We start from the raw sequence: 23,175 nt of genomic DNA on the forward strand, positions 1-23,175 counted from the left end.
CTTTTACACTATATGTGTCAGAGAAAAAAAAATGCCGATTAGAGTTTTGACCCAGACTGTGGGGCCCTAGCCAAGTCCGGTGGCCTACCCCTCTAAACAACTAGATGGGGTTTCTAAGGATTGGCCCCCATGTTTGAGGGCCTTGGCAGCAACAGCTCTGCTAGCACAAGAAGCAGGTAATCTAACTCTTAGGCAAAACCTAAACATAAAGGCTCCCCATACTGTGGTGACTTTAATAAATACCAAAGGACATCATTGGCTAACGAATGCTAGACTAACTAAATACCAAAGCTTGCTCTGTGAAAATTCCCTCATAACTGTTGAAGTTTACAACACCCTAAACCCCGCCACCTTGCTCCCGGTATCAGAGAGCCCAGTTAAACATAACTGGGTAGAGGTGTTGGACTCAGTTTATTCTAGCAGGCCCAACCTCTGAGACCATCCTTAAACATCAGTAGACTGGGAGCTTTATGTGGACGGAAGCAGCTTTGCCAACCCCTGCAAAGTGACTCTGAAGAAGACAACAAGCCCTGCTCCAGCCACACCCGGAAGCTAACTGGTCCCTACATGGCCAAAGAATGAGGAAAGTCATTGCAGGACTCATTTCCCTTTAAATTTGGACTTGTACAGTAAGGACTTCCACTGACCTTCCTCAGACTGAGGACTATTCCCAGTATATACATCAAGTCACTAAGGTGGGACTATCAGGGGAACTAGCCTGCAATATTTCAACATAGGTTCTTTTCTATTTTCCCTAAATGTCAGCTGGTCTGAGAAATAAAGAGAAAGAGTACAAGAGAGAAATTTTACAGCTGGGCCACTGGGGGAGACATCACATATCAGCAGGTTCTGTGATGCCCCCTGAGCCACAAAACCAGCAAGTTTTATTATGGATTTCAAAAGGGGAGGGGTGTACGAATAGGGAGTGGGTGACAGAGATCACATGCTTCAAAGGCAATAAAATATCACAAGGGCAGAGAGGCAGAGTGAGATCACAAGGCCAGGGCGAAACTAGAATTACTGATAAAGGCCCATGTCCCGCTGGGCACACATTGTCATTGATAAACATCTTAACAGGAAACAGGGTTCGAGAGGAGACAACCAGTCTGACTAGAATTTCACCAGGCTGGAATTTCCCAGTCCTAACAAGCCCGGGGGTGCTGCAGGAGACCAGGGCGTATTTTGTCCCTTATCTACAACTGCGTAGGACAGACACTCCTGGAGCGGCCATTTTGGAGACCTCCCCCTGGGAATGCACTCATTTTCCCACGGTTATTCCTTGCTGAGAAAAGAATTCAGTGATATTTCTCCTATTTGCTTTCTGAAAGAAGAGAAATATGACTCTTCTGCTCTGCCCTGCAGGCAGTCAGACTTTATGGTTATCTCCCTTGTTCCCTGAAAATCGCTGTTATCCTGTTTTTTTCAAGGTGCCCAGATTTCATATTGTTCAAACACACATGCTTTACAAGCAATTTGTACAGTTAACGCAACCATTACAGTGTCCTAAGGTGACATACATCCTCAGCCTATGAAGATGACGGGATTAAGAGATTAAAGACAGGCATAGGAATATAAGAGTATTGATTGGGGAAGTGATAAATGTCCATGAAATCTTCACAATTTATGTTCAGAGACTGCAGTAAAGACAGGTGTAAGAAATTATAAAAGTATTAATTTGGGGAACTAATAAATGTCCATGAAATCTTCACAATTTATGTTCTTCTGCCACGGCTTCAGTCAGTCCCTCTGTTCGGGGTCCCTGACTTCCTACAACATAGGATAAAAGGTTGCTACAGTCCTGTTATTTTATGGTTACTGTAAGTGTACCAGGACTCTAAAAGGAACTTATTTGTATAATGCTATTCTATACAAGGTATGTAGCCTAGGAATTGACCAGCCTGATGTGTGCTATAACCCATCCTTTTTCCTACTGCCCATAAGAACAGGCAAACTTCTAGGCTTCCCAGTCTATGCTTCCTGAGAAAAGAGAAGCATAGCTATAGGTGACTGGAAAGATCATGAGTGGCCCCCTGAAAGAATCATACAGTAGTATGAGCCTGCTACTTAGGCACAAGACAGCTCGTGGGGATACCGGACCCCCATTTGCATGCTCAACCAAATCATATGGTTACAAACTGTCTTAGAAATAATCACTAATAAAACTGGCAGAGCCTTGACTATTCTGGCCCAGCAAGAAACTCAGATGAGAAATACTATCTATCAAAATAGATTGGCTCTCAACTACTTGCTAGCAGCTGAAGGAGGGGTCTGTAGGAAATTTAACCTAATTGCTGTCTACACATAGATGAAAGACATAGTTAGAAATATGACAAAACTGGCACATGTGCCTGTGCAAGTGTGGCATAGATTTAATCCTGGGGCCATGTTTGGAAAATGGTTCGCAGTGCTAGGAAGATTTAAAACTCTTATAATAGGAGTTATAATAGTAATAGGAACCTGCTTACTGCTCCCTTGTTTGCTACCTGTACTTCTTCAAATGATAAAAAGCTTCATTGCTACCTTAGTTCACCAAAATGCTTCAGCACAAATGTGCTATATGAATCACTATCGATCTGTCTTGCAAGAAGACATGGGTAGTGAGGATGGAAGTGAGAACTCCCACTAATGAGTGAGGTTCTCAATGTGGGGGAATAAGGGAGGAGACCACCCTCATATTGTCTTATGACCAATTTCTGCCTCAAAGAAAAAGTAGGAGTTAAAGAAAAGAAGCAAAATCAGTAAGACAGCCCGGCGCTGCATTCCAGGTCTGGTAGTTGAAAGATTGACCCCTGATCTAACCAGTTGTTATCTATAGATTCCAGACATTGTATGGAAAAGCACTGTGAAAATCCCTGTCCTGTTCTGTTCCATTCTGATTACCAGTGCACGTAGCCCCCAGTCACATACTCACTGCTTGCTCAGTCGATCATGACCCTCTCACACAGACCCCCTTAGAGTTGTAAGCCCTTAAAAGGGACAGGAATTGCTCAATTGGGGAGCTCAGTTTTTGGAGACGTGAGTCCGCCGATGCTCCCAGCTGAATAAAGCCCTTTCCTTCCACAACTCGGTGTCTGAGGGGTTCTTGTCTGCAGCTCATCCTGCTGCAGAACTTCCTGCATTTTTATTAAAAACTTTATTATTTGGGAACAATACTATGCAGCCACTAAAATCATGCTTTCAAAGTATTTAAAATCATATGCAAATATTGATCGGTCTTCTTACACTAAACATCATGATGCGGTTTTCTTGGATCTTGTGTGGATACAGTAAAAGAAAAATTTAGGAATAAGCCAGTGTTCACAGCATGTCAAATGCTCTCTTGAATGGAGTAATTGCAGGCAGCCCAAATGTTCTCTCAGCCACTAGTGGTGGTAGAACAAATGCAAAGCTGGTACTCAAAGTGACTCAGGAGTATGGCAATTTTTCTGTACATGCTTTTCTGACAGTGCCTAGGAATGATGCTTTTTGCCTAAAAACAGGAGTTGGGTGGTCTTTATTGGAACTTTCTTGCCATAGCCAAATAATCTGTGATGAATATCATCTAACGAATTGATAGCTGACCTTAATGGAACATAGATACTCAAAAGCTATCTTTTAAGCATTTGCTACTTTAATTAGAAGAATTAGAACACTTCATTCAAAATCACTGTTACAATATTCCATGATGACTCTTTTCAACATACTCAAAGCAACTTGAAAGTTTTATAAATTTACTACAGTATTACCTGCTTATTCTGATCCATAAAAGCTCTGTAGTTACACACTGTTAACATGTTAATGGCACATCTTACTAGCAACTTGCTGCACTTCTCAGTTATCAAGAGGTTATGTGAAATACTTGGATAAGGACAGCCTGATTCAATATTGAGTTTTCTACAGAACAAAATATCTCCCAGTGGTAATTCAGCAAATTATTTTCGAGAAAGTGGGTAAAGGTAGGTGTAATGTTGGATTCTGAAGATCTACCTGCAGAAAGGCAGGTAGAATTACTGTTAGGAAACATAAGCAGCCTTAGCACCATGGTCAAGGTTTTAAAAACCTGATCTGTAACTGTTATGGGTTCATTTCCTAATGCAGAGAAACTGGCTAGTACACACAGTGTAGATTTAATGTGGGAAATATGCCAACTTGGAAATGCTACCCAAAGATAAAAATCTAAAGACTATCAAAATTTGCTGTTTTCTAAAATCATACATTAGAATTTTGTGAAGTCTTCTGAATGACACAAAACCAAATGAAGGGTATCAGACCAAAATTACCTAAGGCCATTTCAAGTGCCTTAACAAAGATGGTCATTATTAACTTGAAAATTTAGTGTTTCCTGATCACAGCGATTACCTGAGGCATTCCTTACAAATCAATTCTGAGGCCCATTCTCTTTAGATTCTGGCTTAGCAGGTGGTAGGTCTGGATTAAAGGCTAAGAATCTGTACCTTAAGCAATTCTAATTATCAGGCAAGTTTGGAAAATAGGGCTAAGCAGGTGTGTGTGTGTGTGTGTGTGTGTGTGTGGAGGGGGGAGTGGGGAACAGGAACAAAGGAACAATACCAGCACTGTCTGGTCCCCTCATTCAAACACTGCCTGAAAAACTACCTGAGAATGAGAAACATTCAACTGAAGTTGAGGAATTATCTACAGACACTGTTTATTTCAAGTCCAAAACACAAATTACTCATTTTTCTTAACAGACCGCATAATTTTTACTGCATGAATATTTGAGGTTTCTCTATTCACAAGTACAATTTATTACTAGACTTTAGGCTCGAATGATTCATATATATAGATATCAGTTTACTACAGAGGACATGTACTTTTAACATTTTTTGTTTAGAAAATATTTTACATAAAAACACAAAGCATTTACCAACACTCCACAACCGGTCTTCAGCAAAGATTTGACTGAAGATAACTTTCTACAAAACACTCCAAGACTGAATAGAATGTAGTATTTTACATACTTTAGCTTATTGTTGCAGTTAAAAGCTCCCCCTTGTTTGATGGCTTCTGCATATAACTACAAAGCAGAAGTCTTTTAACTGGTGACTTGTTAAATAACATTGTCTTTTTAAGTGAACTTGTCCCCAGCCTGGAACCTAAGTAGTCATAATGAAATAAAGTAATTGATGTATGAGGGGCTTTTAGTAAGGGCTTTTTCAACCTAATAAAATAATAATTTAGTATCAGTGCAATATTTTTTTACTGTTTCGTGTTCAATAACTACCTGGAGTGCTATTACATCTAGTATAACCAGTTGGCATCAAAATAGAAAGTAAAAAGATGTACATTTAATATACCAATTCTTACCTGAATAATCTTGGATTTCTGGAGAATGTTCCACAAAGTGGAATTTCTTCCTAAAGTTATGCTGAATGTGGTACAATGTGTACAACTTGGTTAACCAGTGCCTGCTTTTCATTTCCAAGATTTTTCCTTATCTTGAATCAAATGCATAATCTTACAACTGTATCATAATGCACTGGCTTACAGTTCTGTATATAAAGTCCAACTCAAGCTTATTTTGGTTTATTGTACATGCTTTATTAAAATGGTACTTGTATTTACAGTATCTGCAGAAAGAGTCCCTTCCAAGGCCTCTCACACACATTCAGACACATCCATACTGACATCCACTCCACAGCCCCATGCACCCACACCAGTGAGATGTGGAGGGTCAGACTCCTAAAATTAGGCAGCTGTTGGGGATAAGAGTTGATTTGTTTTTCAATTTTTTTGAAAACAGAAAAGCACAGGGGAATGCATTTGGCCATTACAATGCTAATTGAGTTTGTGTATATTACATATATGGCAGTTAACACTGAATATTCCTTTTACATTCTATATACACAGAATGGTATCAAGGTTTTATGGTCAACAGAATATTCCAACTTCAGTCTTAATGCTGCTTGTAGTGATTTCTGAATTCATTATAGGGGCTTTCCCTAAAAATAATTCAAGTCTATGTTAAGTGAAATAAGGCACAATTAATATTGATTTGATTTAGGGAAAGGGAAGGAAAGAGAAGGGATAAAAACTGGTTTCAAATGATCTTTCTGTTGGGGAACTAGCTCTGACTTAAACCCACCTGAAATTCCTTCTCCTAATTTCCAAAGATTTCTTTATACAGACATTTTTCTTTTCCCTGACAAAGCCAAAAAGAAAAGTTTGGGAATTCACATTTTAATGTTTCAGTAGCCTAAACTACTCAAATTGATGTGTACCCCCACCTCCCCTGATCAGGTTGCCTCCCTCACCAGTGGTAAAATAAAAACACAGTATGTGACACAGGAGTCCCTTGATGTTTCTTGAGATCTGTACACTTGAGTAGCGAATACATATCTGGTTGTCTTCAATATATTTTAAAAAGAAAGAAAAAGAAGAAAGAAGGAAAAAAGGAAGGAAAGAAGTAATATTGTGACTTTCTTGCTCTTTAAAAAAAATCCCTGTCTCCTTCTTTTCAGGATGATGAAGCCCCACTAGACATTACAAACAACTGCAACAAATGAGTTTGGCAGCATAAATAATGTCTAGTATTCAAATCTTCATAGTGAGATTAATTTATCTTGTACACAATTTGTTGAATGTTTTTCGCAGCAGGTGAATCAAACCCAAAGACTCTGGACATTCTGTGAAAGGGAGTAAGAATTGCAGTTCTGAAGGCCCCTGACTTTGGTTGTTTACAAAGTTCAATCCTGTTTATTGTGATCCTTGGTATCTTCTTCATCTGTATATTCTGATGGTTCTTCTCCTGGTTTTAGGAGTCTGCCTACATAATCATATTTTTCTGAAAGACACATCAAAAGGAAATCAGTGGTGATCAAATTTGTTTCACTATTCCATTATACGGAGAAAAGGCATTTGTCTGTTTTAGAATCATATAAAATATGATTATTAGAATATTATCTAAATATTCTAAAATTGCTTCACCATGGCTGGTCTTTATACACATGTAAAGCTTGAACAAAAGAAAACAGGATTAGGGAACTTATAAGGCTTGGGAATTCTTTGCAAGAGGGTGTTCTGTACCAGTGATTCTTAGTGGGATACTGCATCAGAATCACTTGGAGATCTTTCTTAAAAATGAGTAAGTCCAGGACCCATCTCAGTACCCAGCCAAACCAGAAGAGCTGTTCCCAGGGACCCAAGGGTCAGATAAACAGCTGGGACAGCATCACACAAGTGGTAAAAACTGATGTTATGAGGGCATAAGAAAGGGGAATGATATTTTTTATCTACATTTCGAGTGTTAAGACCTGTAAAATCATTTTGGAATAAATTATAGTATTGAAATCAGTAATCAACTCAGTTTTAAATATAAGCCTGTATTTTTAAAAAACTAAACCTTAATGAAGAAGCTGACTATAAGTCTCATAATTTTTATGAGGCTTAGAGTTTGTAACAAGTCATTTTTTTAAATATGGATTTTCAAAATAATTATCACATGTAACAATCATATTTTTATTTAGCTATTTTTTGCAATTTCTTTTTTTGGACAAGTCTCACTATGTTGCCCAGGTTAGTCCTTGGACTCCGGAGCTTGAGGGATTCCCATCAGCAGCTGGGACCACAGGCATGCGCCACTCCACCCAGCTTTAGCTATCTTTAAAAATATTATCAAATAATGATGGCAATGAAAACAGATGACATCCTTAGGCTCTTAAAGCATGTAAAATAGTATATATTTTCTTCGAACAAATATTTAATTTTCCAAAGAATCCAACAAAATAAAAATACCTTTAAACTGCATTTCCCATTCTCGAACACTCTCCATCTGTACTGCATTCAAATCTGAGAGATCATCATATTCATCTCTAAGTGCATCTTTATCTAGGCAAAATGTGGCCAGTCCTCTGGAGGCATCCCTACCAGCAAATATTCCATATGGACCCGCTGGAAAAAAGAAAAGAAATTATTTAGATCACCTAACAATATTTTAGAACGTCTCAAAGGAAAAAGTAAAACACAAAATACAACAAAGAAAAAACCCCTGATAATTCACATTTGTATATATCCTTAATTTCAAAACATGTACAGATACTAGATGGAATAAGAAATGAAATTTGTGGAAATCTGCCTTTTGACCAAAGTAAAGCTTTTCACTTAGATCTTAAAACTCTCAATTTCAATTACTTCAGATACTCCCAAACTTATATTCAAAATGAAGACTGTGAGGTAACGAGGGAGAAGAAGAAACTTAAGTGGTTAGGTTTAGAAGCCAGTTTGCTTGAGGGGAAATAATTTTTACTGGTTGCTGTTAATAGTGGCATCAAAAAAATAAAAATAATCAACAGAACATCATGTATTATGTAAAGACTCAGCTGAACTGTGAATCTATAACATTTTTCTTTTTGCTATCTTTATGAAGGTTGTAGTTCTATGAGAAAAGAGACTGTATCATCTTTGTGGTCCCAGTGACTAGTTCAGTGCTTAATACACATTTAATAAATCTTTGCTGAGTGGTTTAATAAAAAAAGACCCATATTCAAAATCATCTGACTACCATAATATATATATACAATGATCTATATAAACTAGGAAAAGTCATTAAGGAAAATAATAGCTCTTACTTGTCATGACTTTTGGAAAACAGAGGAAGTAGCTATAAGGAATAATTCTTCTGGACTGACACATGAAGCAATAATTAGCATTTTATCCAAGGAATTAGGTACCATTCTCTCTGAGGAGAAATGGCACGACTGATGTGTTGACAAAAACCATTCCCAAGGTTTGTCCTTGAGAACAGCAATTGGTTCATCAATTGAGGATTTGTATCCTCAATGCCTAGCACTGTGCCTGGCATAAAGTAGGAACGTAATAATTTTCTTCCAAATGACTTAGCTGTAGTTCCAAATAAAAAGAAACTCAAGATTCTGTAAACAGATTCACTTATGGTAGGCAAAGACACTATTATGAACAACAACAACAGAGTGGTGAAAAACAGGGCTTATAAATAAAAGAACAAAGTATGTTCTGATAAGTAAACAAGCAGAAAAAACTAGAAATTCCTTGATTTTTAAATGAGCAAAATGATTATATTCACATGTAAAAGTATTTAGGAAACTGAAAGTTATGTGTCAACAAGTCTCTGTACCTTCTGAGAGTAGAAATCAAGGTTTCACTTAAATAGATATCTAAGCATTTATGAGTATTAATTTGAGTTGCTAACAGCACTGTACTAAAAAGTTAACCAGATGTGAAATTCATTCTCTGAAAAGTTTACTGCATGGAACTAGAAGTAGCATTAGCAATAATTTTAAGAGTAGCATTAATAGGTATTGATACAGTAACATGAAAGTAAAGCTAACAGTTCCAGTAAAGTACATTTTTATTCTGCTTTTCTTATTCTTATTGCATTTTCCATATTGCTACCTGGTATCACATGACTATCAATTATTTATCATTGAATGGTTATATATTATCCCACTGAATGGATGTGTACCTGTAATTTATTTAATCAGTCTATTAACATAGGCTACCATTTTATACTTTCAAATGTGTCTTCTATATAAGAATATGGAACATAATTTACCACTGGCCAATATTCATAACCTTCAAACTTTTTCTATCATCTCAACTGACATTCAAAAGGGTATTAACCAGGCCGGGTGCGGTGGCTCATGCCTGTAATCCTAACACTGTAGGAGGCCGAGGCAGGTGGATCACTTGAGGTCAGCAGTTTGAGACCAGCCTGGCCAACATGGTGAAACCTTGTCTCTACTAAAACTACAAAAATTAGCCGGCTGTGGTGGCGCACGCCTGTAATCCCAGCTACTCAGAAGTCTGAGGCAGGAGAATTGCTTGAATCCAGGAGATGGAGGTTGCAGTGAGTTGAGATCACGCCACTGCACTACGGCCTGGCTGACAGAGCAAGACTCTTTCTCCAAAAAAAAAAAAAGGATATTAACCAGTTATGTCTGTGTGTGTACACGCATATGTGCATGCAAAATTCTACATGCTTTGTGGCAATGGGTGTTTTCAGGACAAGGAGAGGGACAGAGACAGAGAACTAGTGTGTTTAAAAATAAAATTTTCTAAGAAACAATGACAAAAAAAATCTATAAACATGATATTTACCCTTAATGCTGACTAGACCAATGCTTATAAACTTAAAAAAGCAAAAAGTGAAACACACAAAAGGAAAAATAAAACTAATAAAGGCCATAACAATCTACAAATGGAAAATGATAGTTTCAATTTTTAAAAGAATTTTCCAGCAAAAACCTCACTTTTCTCTCTCAGAGTTTCCCAAAGTGGAAGGGACAGACTTTGCCTTCCCCATTTGGCAGATAAAAAACAGGAGCAGAGGCATTCAGTGATTTGCCTAAAATTACTGACAGAACTGGGAGTACTATTTCCACTTTCCTAAATCCTCCAGTGTACCTCAAGAAAACACATAGAAGACTCACAAGCCCAAAGATGGAGTAACAACCATGAAAACTGGAGCATTTTACTACTTACAAAATTTCGAGGGAATGAAAATTTTAGAATACTTATTACATCAAAACGGACAAAAAAGCTCTACTTGATAGCTTTTCTTAGCATTCTATTATAGTATTTAGCTCCATGGCCTGCAAACATTAATCTACTTCAGGCACTTCAGAGTACAAGCCATAAAACACATTTAAATGATACAAAGGAGAGAAGATAAAATCATTATAAAAACAGCAATCAGAAAGCCCTCCATCTTTGAGTATATTAATATATACCAGTGCATTCTCTATTAATTTCTCTACCAACTTCCCTAAGAAAGCTTCAACACTGAATGAATAATAATAATAAAAATTTCATAAAATATGCTCTTTCTGGGGTACGGGGGGTGGGGAATGATTGACTTGGTAAGAGTGAATTTGAGTCAACAGTTAATAATCCAAGCCAAATTCCAGACAAATGATGTTCTGTTGACTCTTGAATAGAAAAGAATAATTCCGTGATTAACATATTCCCCCACTCCCTAAACTATATTAAGCTGTCTTCTCCATATGTTTAGAATTTCCCTCAGGAAGCATTTAACTTCTGCAAAGGTCTTCTTAGTAATAGTTTTCTATGCTCTTTCCTGTAAGACCATTAAAAAATTTTTTTTGTTGTTTTTCGAGGCAGGGTCTTACTCTGTCACCCAGGCTGGAGTACAGTGGCTCGATCATGGCTCAATCATATTTCACTGTAGCCTCTACTTCCCAGGCTCAAGTGATCCTCCTGCTCTTACCTCCCAAATAGCTGGGACTACAGGAATAGCCCACCAGGCCTGGCTAATTTATTTTTTGTAGAGACAAGGTCTCACTATGCTGCCCAGCTGATCTTGAACTCCTGGCCTCAAGCAATCCTCCTGCCTTTGCGTCCCAAAGTGTTAGAATTACAGGCCTAAGCCACCATGCCCAGCCTTCTGTAAGGCCATTAAAGAATACAACATTAGGAAATAAAGTTGGAACTGGATGGGTTACTCTGAGGAAGGAGGATTTGAGGTCTAATAAAAGGATATTTCCCTGCATTCATAATACAACCAGGAGCTTATCTGAAAAGTCAGCAATACCTTCCCATTCCGTTATCCCCTTACATAAAAAACCTAAATATTTACCAATTCTAATATTTTGGTAAGTATACTTGGCCATTCATAATACTAAAACAATAGGGAGCTACCCAAATAAAGCAAATTTGAAATGGTTTAAGTCTGTTGCATGGCATAATTTATATTAGTATTTTTTTGAGGCAGAGTCATGCTCTGTGGTGTGATCTCAACTCACTGCAACCTCTGCCTCCTAGGTTTAAGTGATTCTCCTGCCTCACTCAGCCTCCCAAGTAGCTGGGATTATTGGGTATGGTACCATGCCCAGCTAATTTTTATATTTTTGGTAGAGAGGCGGTTTCACGATGCATGGTGGCCAGGCTGGTCTTGAACTCCTGATCTCAGGTGATCTACCTGCCTCAACCTCCCACAGTGCTGGGATTACAGGCATGAGCCACTGTGCCCAGCTTAATTTATTTTTAAAAAGATAAATATATTTGAACATGGAGAAACCCTGTCTCTACTAAAAAATTTTAAAATTTTTATTTTACATAAACTGATCTGGTTATTTTTTATTATTAAGGCTCATTTAGACACTAACAGTTCAGTAGTAACTAAAAGAATTAAATTCTGTTGCTTTATCAAATATTAAAATATAATGCTGATCCAAAAATAGCCTCCCAATTTTAAGCAAATTCGTGCTACAAAAAATGAACAGCATTATTCAGTCAAAGCAGATACTCTGAAATGTACTTACATAACAAATACTCAAGGACATCATTTTAAAGATAAATTTTATTTCAAAGCTATTGTTAAATATACCAACAAGAGGCAGGCGGATCACGAGGTCAGGAGATTGTGACCATCCTGGCTAATGCGGTGAAACCCAGGCTGTACTAAAAAAATACAAAAAATTAGTCGGGCATGGTGGCGGGCGCCTGTAGTCCCAGCTACTCAGGAGGCTGAGGCAGCAGAATGGCGTGAACCCGGGAGGTGGAGCTTGCAGTGAGCCAAGATCTCGCCACTGCACTCCAGCCTAGGCGACAGAGCGAGACTCCATCTCAAGAAAAAAAACAAAACAAAACCCAACATGAAGTACTATACTAGTCAGAATTCAGATTTCATTCGGTTTTTAGTGTCAATCCAACTTGTGGTCAAGATATTTTAAAGTTCAATAAACCTATTTGTTACCGTATCCTAAAACTGCTTACTTTAATACAATCAGTTGGAATGAGGTGACGTATTCTTCAAACAGCAACAACATATGCTCATTGTAAAATGTTTTAAATATTAATTTAATAAACAGAAAATTCCAGGAAGAAGTAAATAAAATATGTAGTAACAGATAATTTTGTGATTATTAGGATGATTATATAGCTACCTTAGTGTTTCTAAAGGGATATTTTAATTATTCTCACAGTTTAAAAACCGTCTCTCTCAGAGATGAACTTTAATTAATTAAAGTTTATCAACCGTGTAGTTTTCAGGCCTGTTTTGACAATAATCTTTTGTGATTATAAATTGAATAACTAATAACATTTAGTATTGGGTAATTTATTCCAAATAAGATTACAATGAGCCTATCAACAAATGAGGCAATATGTAAAAGTGATTAACTGAACTAATAAATTTTTTTTATGCTTAGGTCCAGTAAGTCCCAAGACTTTTAGAGAGAATGCAGTGTGGTAAAACTGAAATAATACCTCTCAAGAAGACAGATACTTGGGTTCTAGAGGATCCACTCACAATGAGCAAGTCTCGATTTCCATAGTCCTTAGATCCCTCAAATATAAATTAGGAAAATTATTTTACCTGCCTAAAGTTGAGGCCAAACTAGATAATCTCTTGAATAGTACGATTCTATAAGGGACTGAAAATGCAATCTTCCTTCTGAAATTTGAGCTAATGTCAAAAGGTCTCAGCAACATTGTGAACTGAGCATATGGCCTTAACTCCAGGGTCCATGGGTAGGCTGGGGTAAAGAACAGACGGAAAAATTAAAAGCCCAGGCCCATGCCACTTATGGGAGTGGGGCCTGAGTTTATCCAACCCATGCAGAATGAAAATTCCAAGGTGAAAAAATAGTATTAACTCAAATATCTATAGGAATTAATGAACACTAAAGATAATACTTCAAGTATTAGGAAAAAGGGATTATTCCCCTGTTGGGGAAACATGTTGGGACAACTAGATAACCTTCTGTTAAAAAACACAACCCCTTGGGAGGCCAAGGCGGGTAGATCACGAGGTCAGGAGTTTGAGACCAACCTGGCCAAGACTGAAACCCTGTCTCTTATACTAAAAATACAAAAATTAGCCAGACACGGTGGTGGGCGCCTGTAATCCCGGTTACTCAAGGGCTGAGGCAGGAGAATCGCTTGAACCCGGGATACACAGGTTGCAGTGAGCGGAGATGGCGCCACTGCACTCTAGCCTGGGTGACAGAGCAAGACTCCTTCTCAAAAACAAACACACACCCACCACCCCACCAAATTTGGACTCTAATTTCACATCTTAAAGCAAAATCAATTTCAAATGGAACTAAAAAACTGAGACCACAGAAGTACTAAAAAAACTACAGATTTTTAAAAACAATTTTAAGTGCATAAAGTCTTATAATACATAACTTAGCAGCCATAAAAGAAAAGATAAATTTGAATACATAAAACCAAAAATTTGTGTGGTTCAAAAAAAACACCATAAATAAGTAAAAAGACAAACTAGAAAAAATATTTGCAGCAAAGGCTGATTTACTTTATAAAGAACACCTAAAATCTGTAAGATCAACATGATGATTGAAAAACTGCGGCAAGGCTGGGCGCGGTGGCTCATGCCTGTAATCTCAGCACTTTGGGAGGCTGAGGTGGGCGGACTGCCTGAGGTCAGGAGTTCGAGACCAGACTGACCAACATGGAGAAACCTCGTCTCTACTAAAAATACAAAATTAGCTGGGCGTCATGGCGCATGCCTGTAATCCCAGCTACTTGGGAGGCTGAGGCAGGAGAATCGCTTGAACCCAGCAGGCGGAGGTTGCAGTGAGCCGAGATCGCGTCATTGCACTCCGGCCTGGGCAACAAGAGTGAAACTCCGTCTCAAAAAAAAAAAAAAAAGAAAGAAAGAAAAACTGTGGCAAAGGATATATGAATAAACAATTTGCCTCACTAAGTAAATGAGAAATGTAAATTTAAACAAATACTGAGATACCATTTTAACCTCTCGGATTGACAAAGATCAAGAAGCTTAATACCACGTTTTTGGCAAGAAGTGAGAAACAGGTATTTTCATCAAGTGTAAATTGGTCCAGCCTCTCTGAAGGGCAGTTTAGAAATAAGAATCCAAATTAAAAATATCCATACCCCAAGCCTCAGTAATTTTATTTCCAGGAATTTACTTTATAATCATAATTTTATACACATGTGTAAAATGACATGTACATATTTATTGCAGCATCATGCAATAACAGGAGATTGAAAACAAATGTTAACAGTGGACTGTTAAATTATGACTTATTCATAAAATAGAATATTATGCATGTATTCAAAAGAATAAGATGGCTCTCTATACTGATGTCAAAGGCTCTTGTGATATTAAAATACTGTGAAGGGTATGTATAGTATACTATAGTTAGTGTGGGGGGAAAGGAAGATATCCACATGCTTGTACTTGCACCCAAAATAGCTCTAGAACAATACGTGGACTGGTCCTTTGCCACTATGGAAGGGAACATGGTGGCTGGGACTAGTTGTGGGAAGTAGACTTATTTTTCACTGTACATCCTTTTGAATTTTCTATTTTGAGCATGTATTACTTAATTTAAAAAATCATTGTTTTAACTTACGTGAGGCCCTATTTCGCAACATACCCAAACCACTTTACAGGACCACTTTCACAACTTAGGGCTCATGGAATTTTACAGGAAATACTCCAAAATAAAAAAAAAAAAAAAACTACTGAAGATAATAAGTTCACAATAAAAAAATAAACTACATGAAGAAACAAACCATCATGGAGGAGTGAGCACATATAACAGATACAGAAGCAGATTAAAGAACTAAAGTAAATTTGCTTAAAATTATTAAGAAATTGTACATAAGGAAAGATTAAGAGACATTAAGAATAGAATGAAAACCTAATGTATATTAACAGTTCCAGAGGAAGGAACAGAGATAATGGAGGAGGCAATAAGTAACAGCAAATTTTCTGGAAAAAAAAAAAAAAAAAAAAAAAAAATTAAATTAAAAAAGGACAATATATCCACAGACTTGAGTAGAGTTCGGTACATGGTAAATAAAATCAAATCCACACCTGGACAAATCCTAGTAAAATAGCGAAACCCCAAAGACAAAAAGATCTCAACTACAACCAAAAGGAAGAAACAGATTAATAAAAGTAAAGACAAACTACAAGTCGACTCCTCACCAACAAGTGGAAGACAGTGGCATGACGCTACTGAAGAGTTGAGGTACAATAAGGTCAATTTACATTTTTTTTTGAGACAGGGTCTCGCTGTGTCACCCAGGTTGAGTGCAGTGGTGTGATCAAGGATCATTGATCTTCTGGGCTCAAGCGATCTTACTACCTCAGACTCTTGAGTAGCTGGGACCACAGGTGCACACCACTATGCCTAGCTAACTTTTTATATTTTTGTAAGAGACAGAGTCTCACCATATTGCCCAGGCTAGTCTTGAACTGCTGGGCTCAAGCAGTCCTCCCACCTTGGTCTCCCAAAAATGGTAGGATTATAGGCATGAGCCACTGCGCCTGGCCCAATCTACAATTTTATATTCTAAACCCAAACTATTATTCATGAGTAAAGAAAAATAAAATTTTTTCCTGCCAGTGAAAAACTATAGGACACACCTCACTAAAATAAAAAGTGAACCCCGAACAAAGAAATGAGATGCAAGAAACAACAGTGAATTAAAAAAATGATAACCATGTTAGTAAATTTAAAGAAGGACTATGTTAAAAAGATAATAATTTCATCAACTTTGGGGTGGAGTTTGAAAAAATATAGTGAAACTAAAGTCTAAGAGTGATACTGTGGAAAACAGGATGGGGGAGGAATCAGTTAAAGCTTTCTAACTAGGGCCTCAACATATGACTATGTAGAATGCAGGGGATACTATCCATATTTGTAGTCATGGCAGTTTTGCTTATTTATTAAGAAATAATCTGTCAAATGTCAGTAAAGTATCTTAAAGAGGCAGCTTTTTCGAATTCACACTAAAACGATGTTTGGCTAAAATTCTTATATTGTTCAGAAGCATAGGATAGTCATCTATAGCAAAAACTTAAGGAAATCACCAAAAGGATAGAAATAGAATACATCTAAATCAGTAGAGGACAGAAAATGGAAGAAATAAAAAAATCAATCTGAGAAGGAAAAATAGTGGGAAAATAGGCAAAGAAAAGTAAGGTGAAGAGAAATCACAAAATAAGATGATAGAAATAAACCTAAATATACCAGTAATCACCAAACATATACACTAATTAAGCTATTAAAGGACATAGTGCTAATATTAAATGAAAAAAATCCAGCTATGTCATTAATGTGAGAAAAATAAAACAACACAGATTGACTAAAAGGGATGGAAAATGAAATATTGTGTTAATACTAATCAGATAAAGGCTGAAGTAAAATCTGAATATCAACAGTGTTAAAGATGTTTCTAGTATGATCAGTTCTAGATCTACTGCTAGATGGCTTTGCTCAGTATAGAAAGCATAGTAACAATCTCATTTCAGAACATTCTTATACCCAATCTTTGTATGGCTGGCTCTGTTAGGTTTTTGCTTAAATGTCAAGCCCTTTTTCTTGACAATCTAACATAAAAAAGGTAACCTTGCTTAGCCACTTAATCTAAATACAGTCCTTTGTTACCCTCTATTCCCATTCTATTAATTTCTTTTATAACATATTTAATTACAGATTATAATTACATACTGAAATCCTTGTTTACTGCCTGTCTTCCTTAATAGACTATTAACTCCATGAGGATAGGAACACATCTGTTTTGAAGACTCAGTTAACTCCATTTCTTATATCTTAAGGTTTTACTGTAATGAAATCCAGGGAAGTCTTCCTCAGTATTTAAAAATGGAGCTGAATGAAATCCTATTATTAAAGATCCTGAGGCTGGATATAGGCTCCAAAAGAATACAGGAGTTATACAGTCATGTCTGTCTTGGGTGCACAGGGAAGGCAGTGGTCTATGTCAGAGTGTTGAAAAAACAATTAAAAGAACTTGAATGGCTAATTCCAGATGTTATTAAATCTACTCCTTTCTTCCACCCTGAGTAACAGCTTCTGGTTTCAAGCTATCCTTTTATAATATGCTTTAGGGTTTAACACAAATACGATTCCCTCAAAGATTAAAAACAATGGGATGATGTTGAATTCAGAGCCAACTAAGTAGTTATAATAGAAATAACTAGTAGAAATTTGAGCAGAATATAAAAAAATCATCAGAAAACCTAGCTAATCCTTTTATCTTACTGGTAGGTAATAGATGCATATGGGCATTAGCCCAAACAACAAAGCCAGTTGGCTTCAAAGCAAGAAGCTGGGATGACAAGTGGGTAGTGCCAACTTTAGGACATCCATGAAGAAATAGGTAAGATTGGGTCTGGTTTTTATGATGCAACTCTGCAAACATAGTTTCCAATTCTGTAAACTAAAGTGTTAAATAAAAGTGAACAAACTGAAGATAAAGTTTAAAATGGAGGAAAAACACTTCAAGGCACATGTGTTCTTTTCCCCAACCTCCTAAATATTAGGCATCTCATGGGGTTCTTCTAAAAGGTAAGGTGGAAAAAATATAGCTTTGGTATATGTCAAAGAATACTCTACCTGGAATAAGGGAGCAGCAGTATTGTAAGTTTCAACAACGCGAAATAAACTATCAAAAAGCCAAGTGTATAATTTTTTGCCATTCCAAAAAAAAAAAAAGCACTGTTTTGGTAAAGTTCCATTGCAGTAATATTAAATAAAATTGTTAAAAATTATACTAGCTGTTTGAGTCTTCAAAACTTATGATTCTGTAAACATGTGAAACTGAATAGACTACGTTGTAATACAATGGGAAGGACTGAAGCTATGAAAACCTGGATTTAATTGTTAGTGTTGCCACCTACTAGATATGTGGCTTTGGGCAATCTCATAGGGCTGTTTGAAAATTAGAGACACTAAGCTCAATAAATGGAGTTTCCTCCTCCTCCTCCTCCTCTGACCTTTAGAATCAATGTTGTTTTCAACAACTCTCCGGGAAGACAGAAATACTCTAAAAGATGACTTGTTAGTGCAGTAGGTGGCACGCCAGTCTCACAATCTGAAAATATACAAAGTGCACTGTCCAAAATGGTAGCCACGGGGGGCTGAGCACTTTATATGTGGCTAGTGTTACTAAGGAACTCAATTTTTAATTATATCTAATTTTAATTAATTTACATTTAATTAGCCACTTGGGTCCACCATTTTGGGTAGTATAACATAAAGCCATAAAAGCATTTTTTTTTTTTTTTTTGATACAGAGTCTCGTTCTGTCACCCAGGCTGGAGTGCAATGGCGAGATCTCAACTCACTGCAACCTCCACCTCCTAGGTTCAAGCGATTCTCTTGCCTCAGCCTCCCCAGTAGCTGGGATTACAGGCACCCACCATCATGCCCAGCTAATTTCTTTTTGTATTTTTGTAGAAACAGGGTTTCACCATGTTGGCCAGGCTGGTCCCGAACTCCTGACCTCAGGTGATCTGCCTGCCTTGGCCTCTCAAAGTGCTTGGATTAAGGCGTGACCCACCGTGCCTGGCCTTTATTTTTTTATTTTTATTTTATTTTTTTTAGTAGAGATGGGGTTCCACCATATTGGCCAGTCTGGTCTCAAACTCCTGACCTCAAGTGATCCGCTTGCCTCAGCCTCCCAAAGTGCTGGGATTACACGCGTGAGCCACGGTGCCTGGCCGAAAGGCATGTTTTTTAGAGGCTTTAAATCCTTGGATTTATGGGAACCAGGGAAGGGTATAAAGAAAAACAACAGTAGGATTCTCTACAAGTTTATCACAGGATGCAGTTTACTAGAAATAGTATAGATAAGCTGTGTGGTAATATCCATCTGGATTTATTAGACATACATGTGATCCAAGCCAATTTACCTAAAATACCTAAACCTCAGACTCCCCACCTGTAGAGCAGGAATACTTACCAACTTCACTGAGGAATTATGGAGATAAAAAAATTAATGGATCTGATATAGTAGGTGCTTAATGAATCTGGTTTTCTTTCTCCTCCCGTATTCAGTTTTTTACATGACCAAACTTTCCTCACCTGCTGGCAAAGTGCCTGATCTGTTACTAAATTTAATATTGGCAAATACAGTTAATGCCAACTGTTTGCCAAAATGTGTATACTCCACCAAATTACACTGTCAATATTTAATTAAGAGCCTGAACTTTAAAAATGTGTGGCTAAAAATAAACGGATGTTCAGCATTATGGAAAAATCTCACAAAATTTAATCCTAAAACCATTACTGTGAAATTAGAGTAGATATTGGCTAGGCATAGAAACTGACAATTACTGCTTCTGAATTATTCTGCTACAAAACTGCTTAATTTATGAGGATGAAAATAAAAATTAAAAGCAAAACTGAACTTGTATCTGTTTTATAGACAGAAATTTGGCTTTAAGATTTTTTGAAAAGTATTACTTATTACATTTTCTATTAATATGCAATATCAACATATTATAAGCCCATAAAATGATCTGGCTTTCTTTAAGGTTCCTTTCAATAATAAAATATTCAAATATCTGTTAACTTATTGATCAACTGTAGAATACTAACTGTATTATCACTCTTAGGCTGTTCAACAGAACCTAGGAACTGGCAGAAACATCTAAAACTGACTTCTCCATTGTAATTTCAAGAGCCTCCCTCAGTGCACATACCATAAAAAAGCAATCTACCACCTATGACTCTTAATTTTTAATTTTATTTTATACTGAGTCTCTGTCGCCCAGGCTGGAGTGCAATGGCGCAATCTCGGCTCACTGCAACCCCCACCTCCCGGGTTCCAGCAACTCTCTCTGCCTCCACCTCCCAAGTAGCTGGGATTACAGGCACCTGCCACCACGCCTAGCTAATTTTCTTGTATTTTTAGTAGAGACGAGGTTTTGTTATGTTGGCCAGGCTGGTTTCGAACTCCTGACCTCTGGTGATCCACCTGCCTCGGCCTCCCAAAACGCTGGGATTACAGGCGTGAACCACCACGCCTGGCTTTAATTTTTAATTTCTATCACAGAACAAACATTTGCCACTGGAGGCTGCCAAACTGTTACATGACTGTCTCTCCTAGTTATTTTCAGATACTGCCAAGGCATAATGTGTGAGGACTAATAGGATTCTTTGTACTAATACTTTGTTTTCTTCAGTGGCAGTTCAGACAGGGTACAAAAGCTGATCTTTTAGCTGGGTAAGGTCTGTATTAAAAATTTAAACCTGTACAGGATTTCTAATCACTTAACACACATTTTAATACCAATGGGGAAAAAGCTTGAACTAGGTATAAAATGCTGTCTAAATCCTTGATTTTAAAAAAATTTACTTCACTTGGCCTGTTTAAATACTGTACTTTGCCTCTGTTCTCTTGTCCCACGTGTGCTTAAGTAAACAAAAATGTATTAACCATTTCAGTTGATCTAAGTAGATAGACATCTTGTGTTCACATTTATGTAACCAGAAGCAAAAACTTTGTAAGCTATGTATTTACTTGGCTGGATTAAATGTGTATATATACACAGAAGTACAAACAACAAAGAAATAAATTACATAATTCAACACCAAAAATCTCCTATTTCTTATCCCTATTCCAATGAACTACAAACCAAAGCACTTCTAAAATATCTTCCAGCTACCAAGCACTGAAATCAGAAGTATATATTTTTAAGTGTCAATAAATCTCATACACTTACAGATTAAATTAAGGAGAAAACTAGCTTATTTCCAGACTGCCAACCCTATGACTTTAAGGCTTGGATGTACTCTCTCCAATAACAGGTCACTTTAGGTCTCTAATTTAATTATTTATTCTTATTGTAGTCACTTTTTTTTAAAGCTTAGTATTAATCAGTGCACAACCAGGATGTACCATGTTGCTCAACTGTATGATATACCAACAGGTTCCATGAGTCTGGAGTTTATTAACATAATCCAAAATGTATGCTACAACCACACTGTAAAAGAAGGGCGTCTAAATCAACTACCCTACAGAAAGTTCCCTGAAAACAAAGTTCTCTGAAAACAAAGTTCTAAAAATCTTTAACTTGCATAACTGGCACATGGGGATATGAATCTACAACTCTTCTAAGTTTTTTCTCCTCAGTTTTGCTAAGTGAAAACACAAGTCATTATCAACGTGTACTTGAAAAGAGGGAAAAAAAGAAAAAAGAAACCAGAGACACGCCTGCTGGGTATAGGAGCTCCACCCCCAAAACTCAGGGCGAATATCCTTACTAGTCTTTAATAAGCTCTGCATTCTGGTCTGTCCTCATCCCACATACCTTGTTAATCATGGAAAGCAACTCCGAACTAAAACTGGTTTAAAAAGAGTCCGAGGTGTTGCTTATACGTCTGGACTTCAAGAGACTGGAGGGTTGGGACTTTACATGCCCCTAAACGTGGCCTTAAGGAGAGTAATACAGCGAGGGAAAAAGGAGATCAGTGGTCAAATAAAAAAGGGGCAAGGAGAAGGAGGCTGTGAATTACAGAGCCCAAAACTTTAGCTTAGGTCCCATCTTCAGAGATCTCCCTTCCCTGGTGCCCCATCCATCCCAGGAATCAGGAGACTCAAAAAAGGTTAAGGGCCAGCGTTGACCGGTGACAACTATAACGATTTTGAAAAATCCAGCCAAAAAAAAAAAAAAAAAAAGGCTGCGAGGAGAAATGGGATGGAAGAAAGATGAATGCTGAGAGCTGGTCTCTGGGGCGCCACCAGGGACCCTGGTTTCGGGGGAAGAACTGGAGGTGCCCGTAGCTGCAGGGGGGGCGGTGTGTGTGCAGGGGCGGGACGGGCCGTCCCAGGTGCGGCGGCCGAGGCGCGGGGGTCCAGGCGACGAGAAGGCTGGGCAAACTAACCCGGTGCCCAGAGGCCTCCCCGTCCGAAGGGGGTCGTGCTTGAGCTGCAGGGGGTCCTTCCCCTCCCCTTCCAACTCCTCACCCGGGCCGTAGAACTTGCTGCCTTTGGTCACGTCGAAGACTTTCCCATTGACCGCGAGCAGGATGCGCGGGTTGCGGGAGCCGTCGTACTGGCGCAGCTGCTCCAAGCTGAAGTCCCGCTTCTTCATGCGAGGCAGAGAGGCGGCGGGGCTCTCCTCGCCCGCCCCGGCCCCGGCCCCCAGACCCCGCCGCCCCCAGCGCACCCACAGCCGGTAGGCCCCCAGCAGCACCAGCGCCACCAGCGCCACGTTCAGCAGCATCTCCCCGCCCCCCGTCAGAAGCGCCAACGCCGCCGCCGCCCAGCCTCCCCCTTCCGCTGCAGCTCCCGCGCCGCCTGGACTCTCGCTGCCGCCGTCGCTGCTGCTCTCGCTGCCACTCCCCAGGGTGCCTAGCTTCACGTCCCCATCACCAGCCGCCATCACTGCCCGCCAGCGCCTTCCTCCTCCTCCCGCCCCCTGCCCTCCCCAAC

At 38.3% G+C, this 23,175-nt stretch overlaps 1 protein-coding gene across 1 annotated transcript; it reads right to left on the minus strand.

Annotated features, from left to right (window-relative positions):
• Positions 1-4,620: 4,620 nt before the first annotated feature.
• PGRMC2 (progesterone receptor membrane component 2) lies at positions 4,621-23,172 on the minus strand. Its single transcript, XM_055275919.2, has 3 exons — positions 22,708-23,172; positions 7,732-7,887; positions 4,621-6,781 (listed from the first exon to the last, which is right to left on the minus strand). The coding sequence occupies exons 1-3, from the start codon at positions 23,123-23,125 to the stop codon at positions 6,684-6,686; spliced, it is 672 nt and encodes a 223-aa protein (XP_055131894.1). The 5' UTR covers positions 23,126-23,172; the 3' UTR covers positions 4,621-6,683.
• Positions 23,173-23,175: the final 3 nt, after the last annotated feature.

The sequence above is a fragment of the Symphalangus syndactylus genome, chromosome 4 (assembly GCF_028878055.3).
Source record: "Symphalangus syndactylus isolate Jambi chromosome 4, NHGRI_mSymSyn1-v2.1_pri, whole genome shotgun sequence".
In the NCBI taxonomy this organism is placed as follows: Eukaryota; Metazoa; Chordata; class Mammalia; order Primates; family Hylobatidae; genus Symphalangus; species Symphalangus syndactylus.

Excerpts from the sequence above, each read along its gene's own strand:
- PGRMC2 (XM_055275919.2), bottom strand. The coding sequence starts at position 23,125 with ATGGCGGCTGGTGATGGGGACGTGAAGCTAGGCACCCTGGGGAGTGGC. Across the intron at positions 7,888-22,707 it reads CAGCAAGTTCTACGGCCCGG|CGGGTCCATATGGAATATTT; the intron begins GTGAGGAGTTGG and ends TCTTTTTTCCAG. Across the intron at positions 6,782-7,731 it reads ATGGGAAATGCAGTTTAAAG|AAAAATATGATTATGTAGGC; the intron begins GTATTTTTATTT and ends TGTGTCTTTCAG.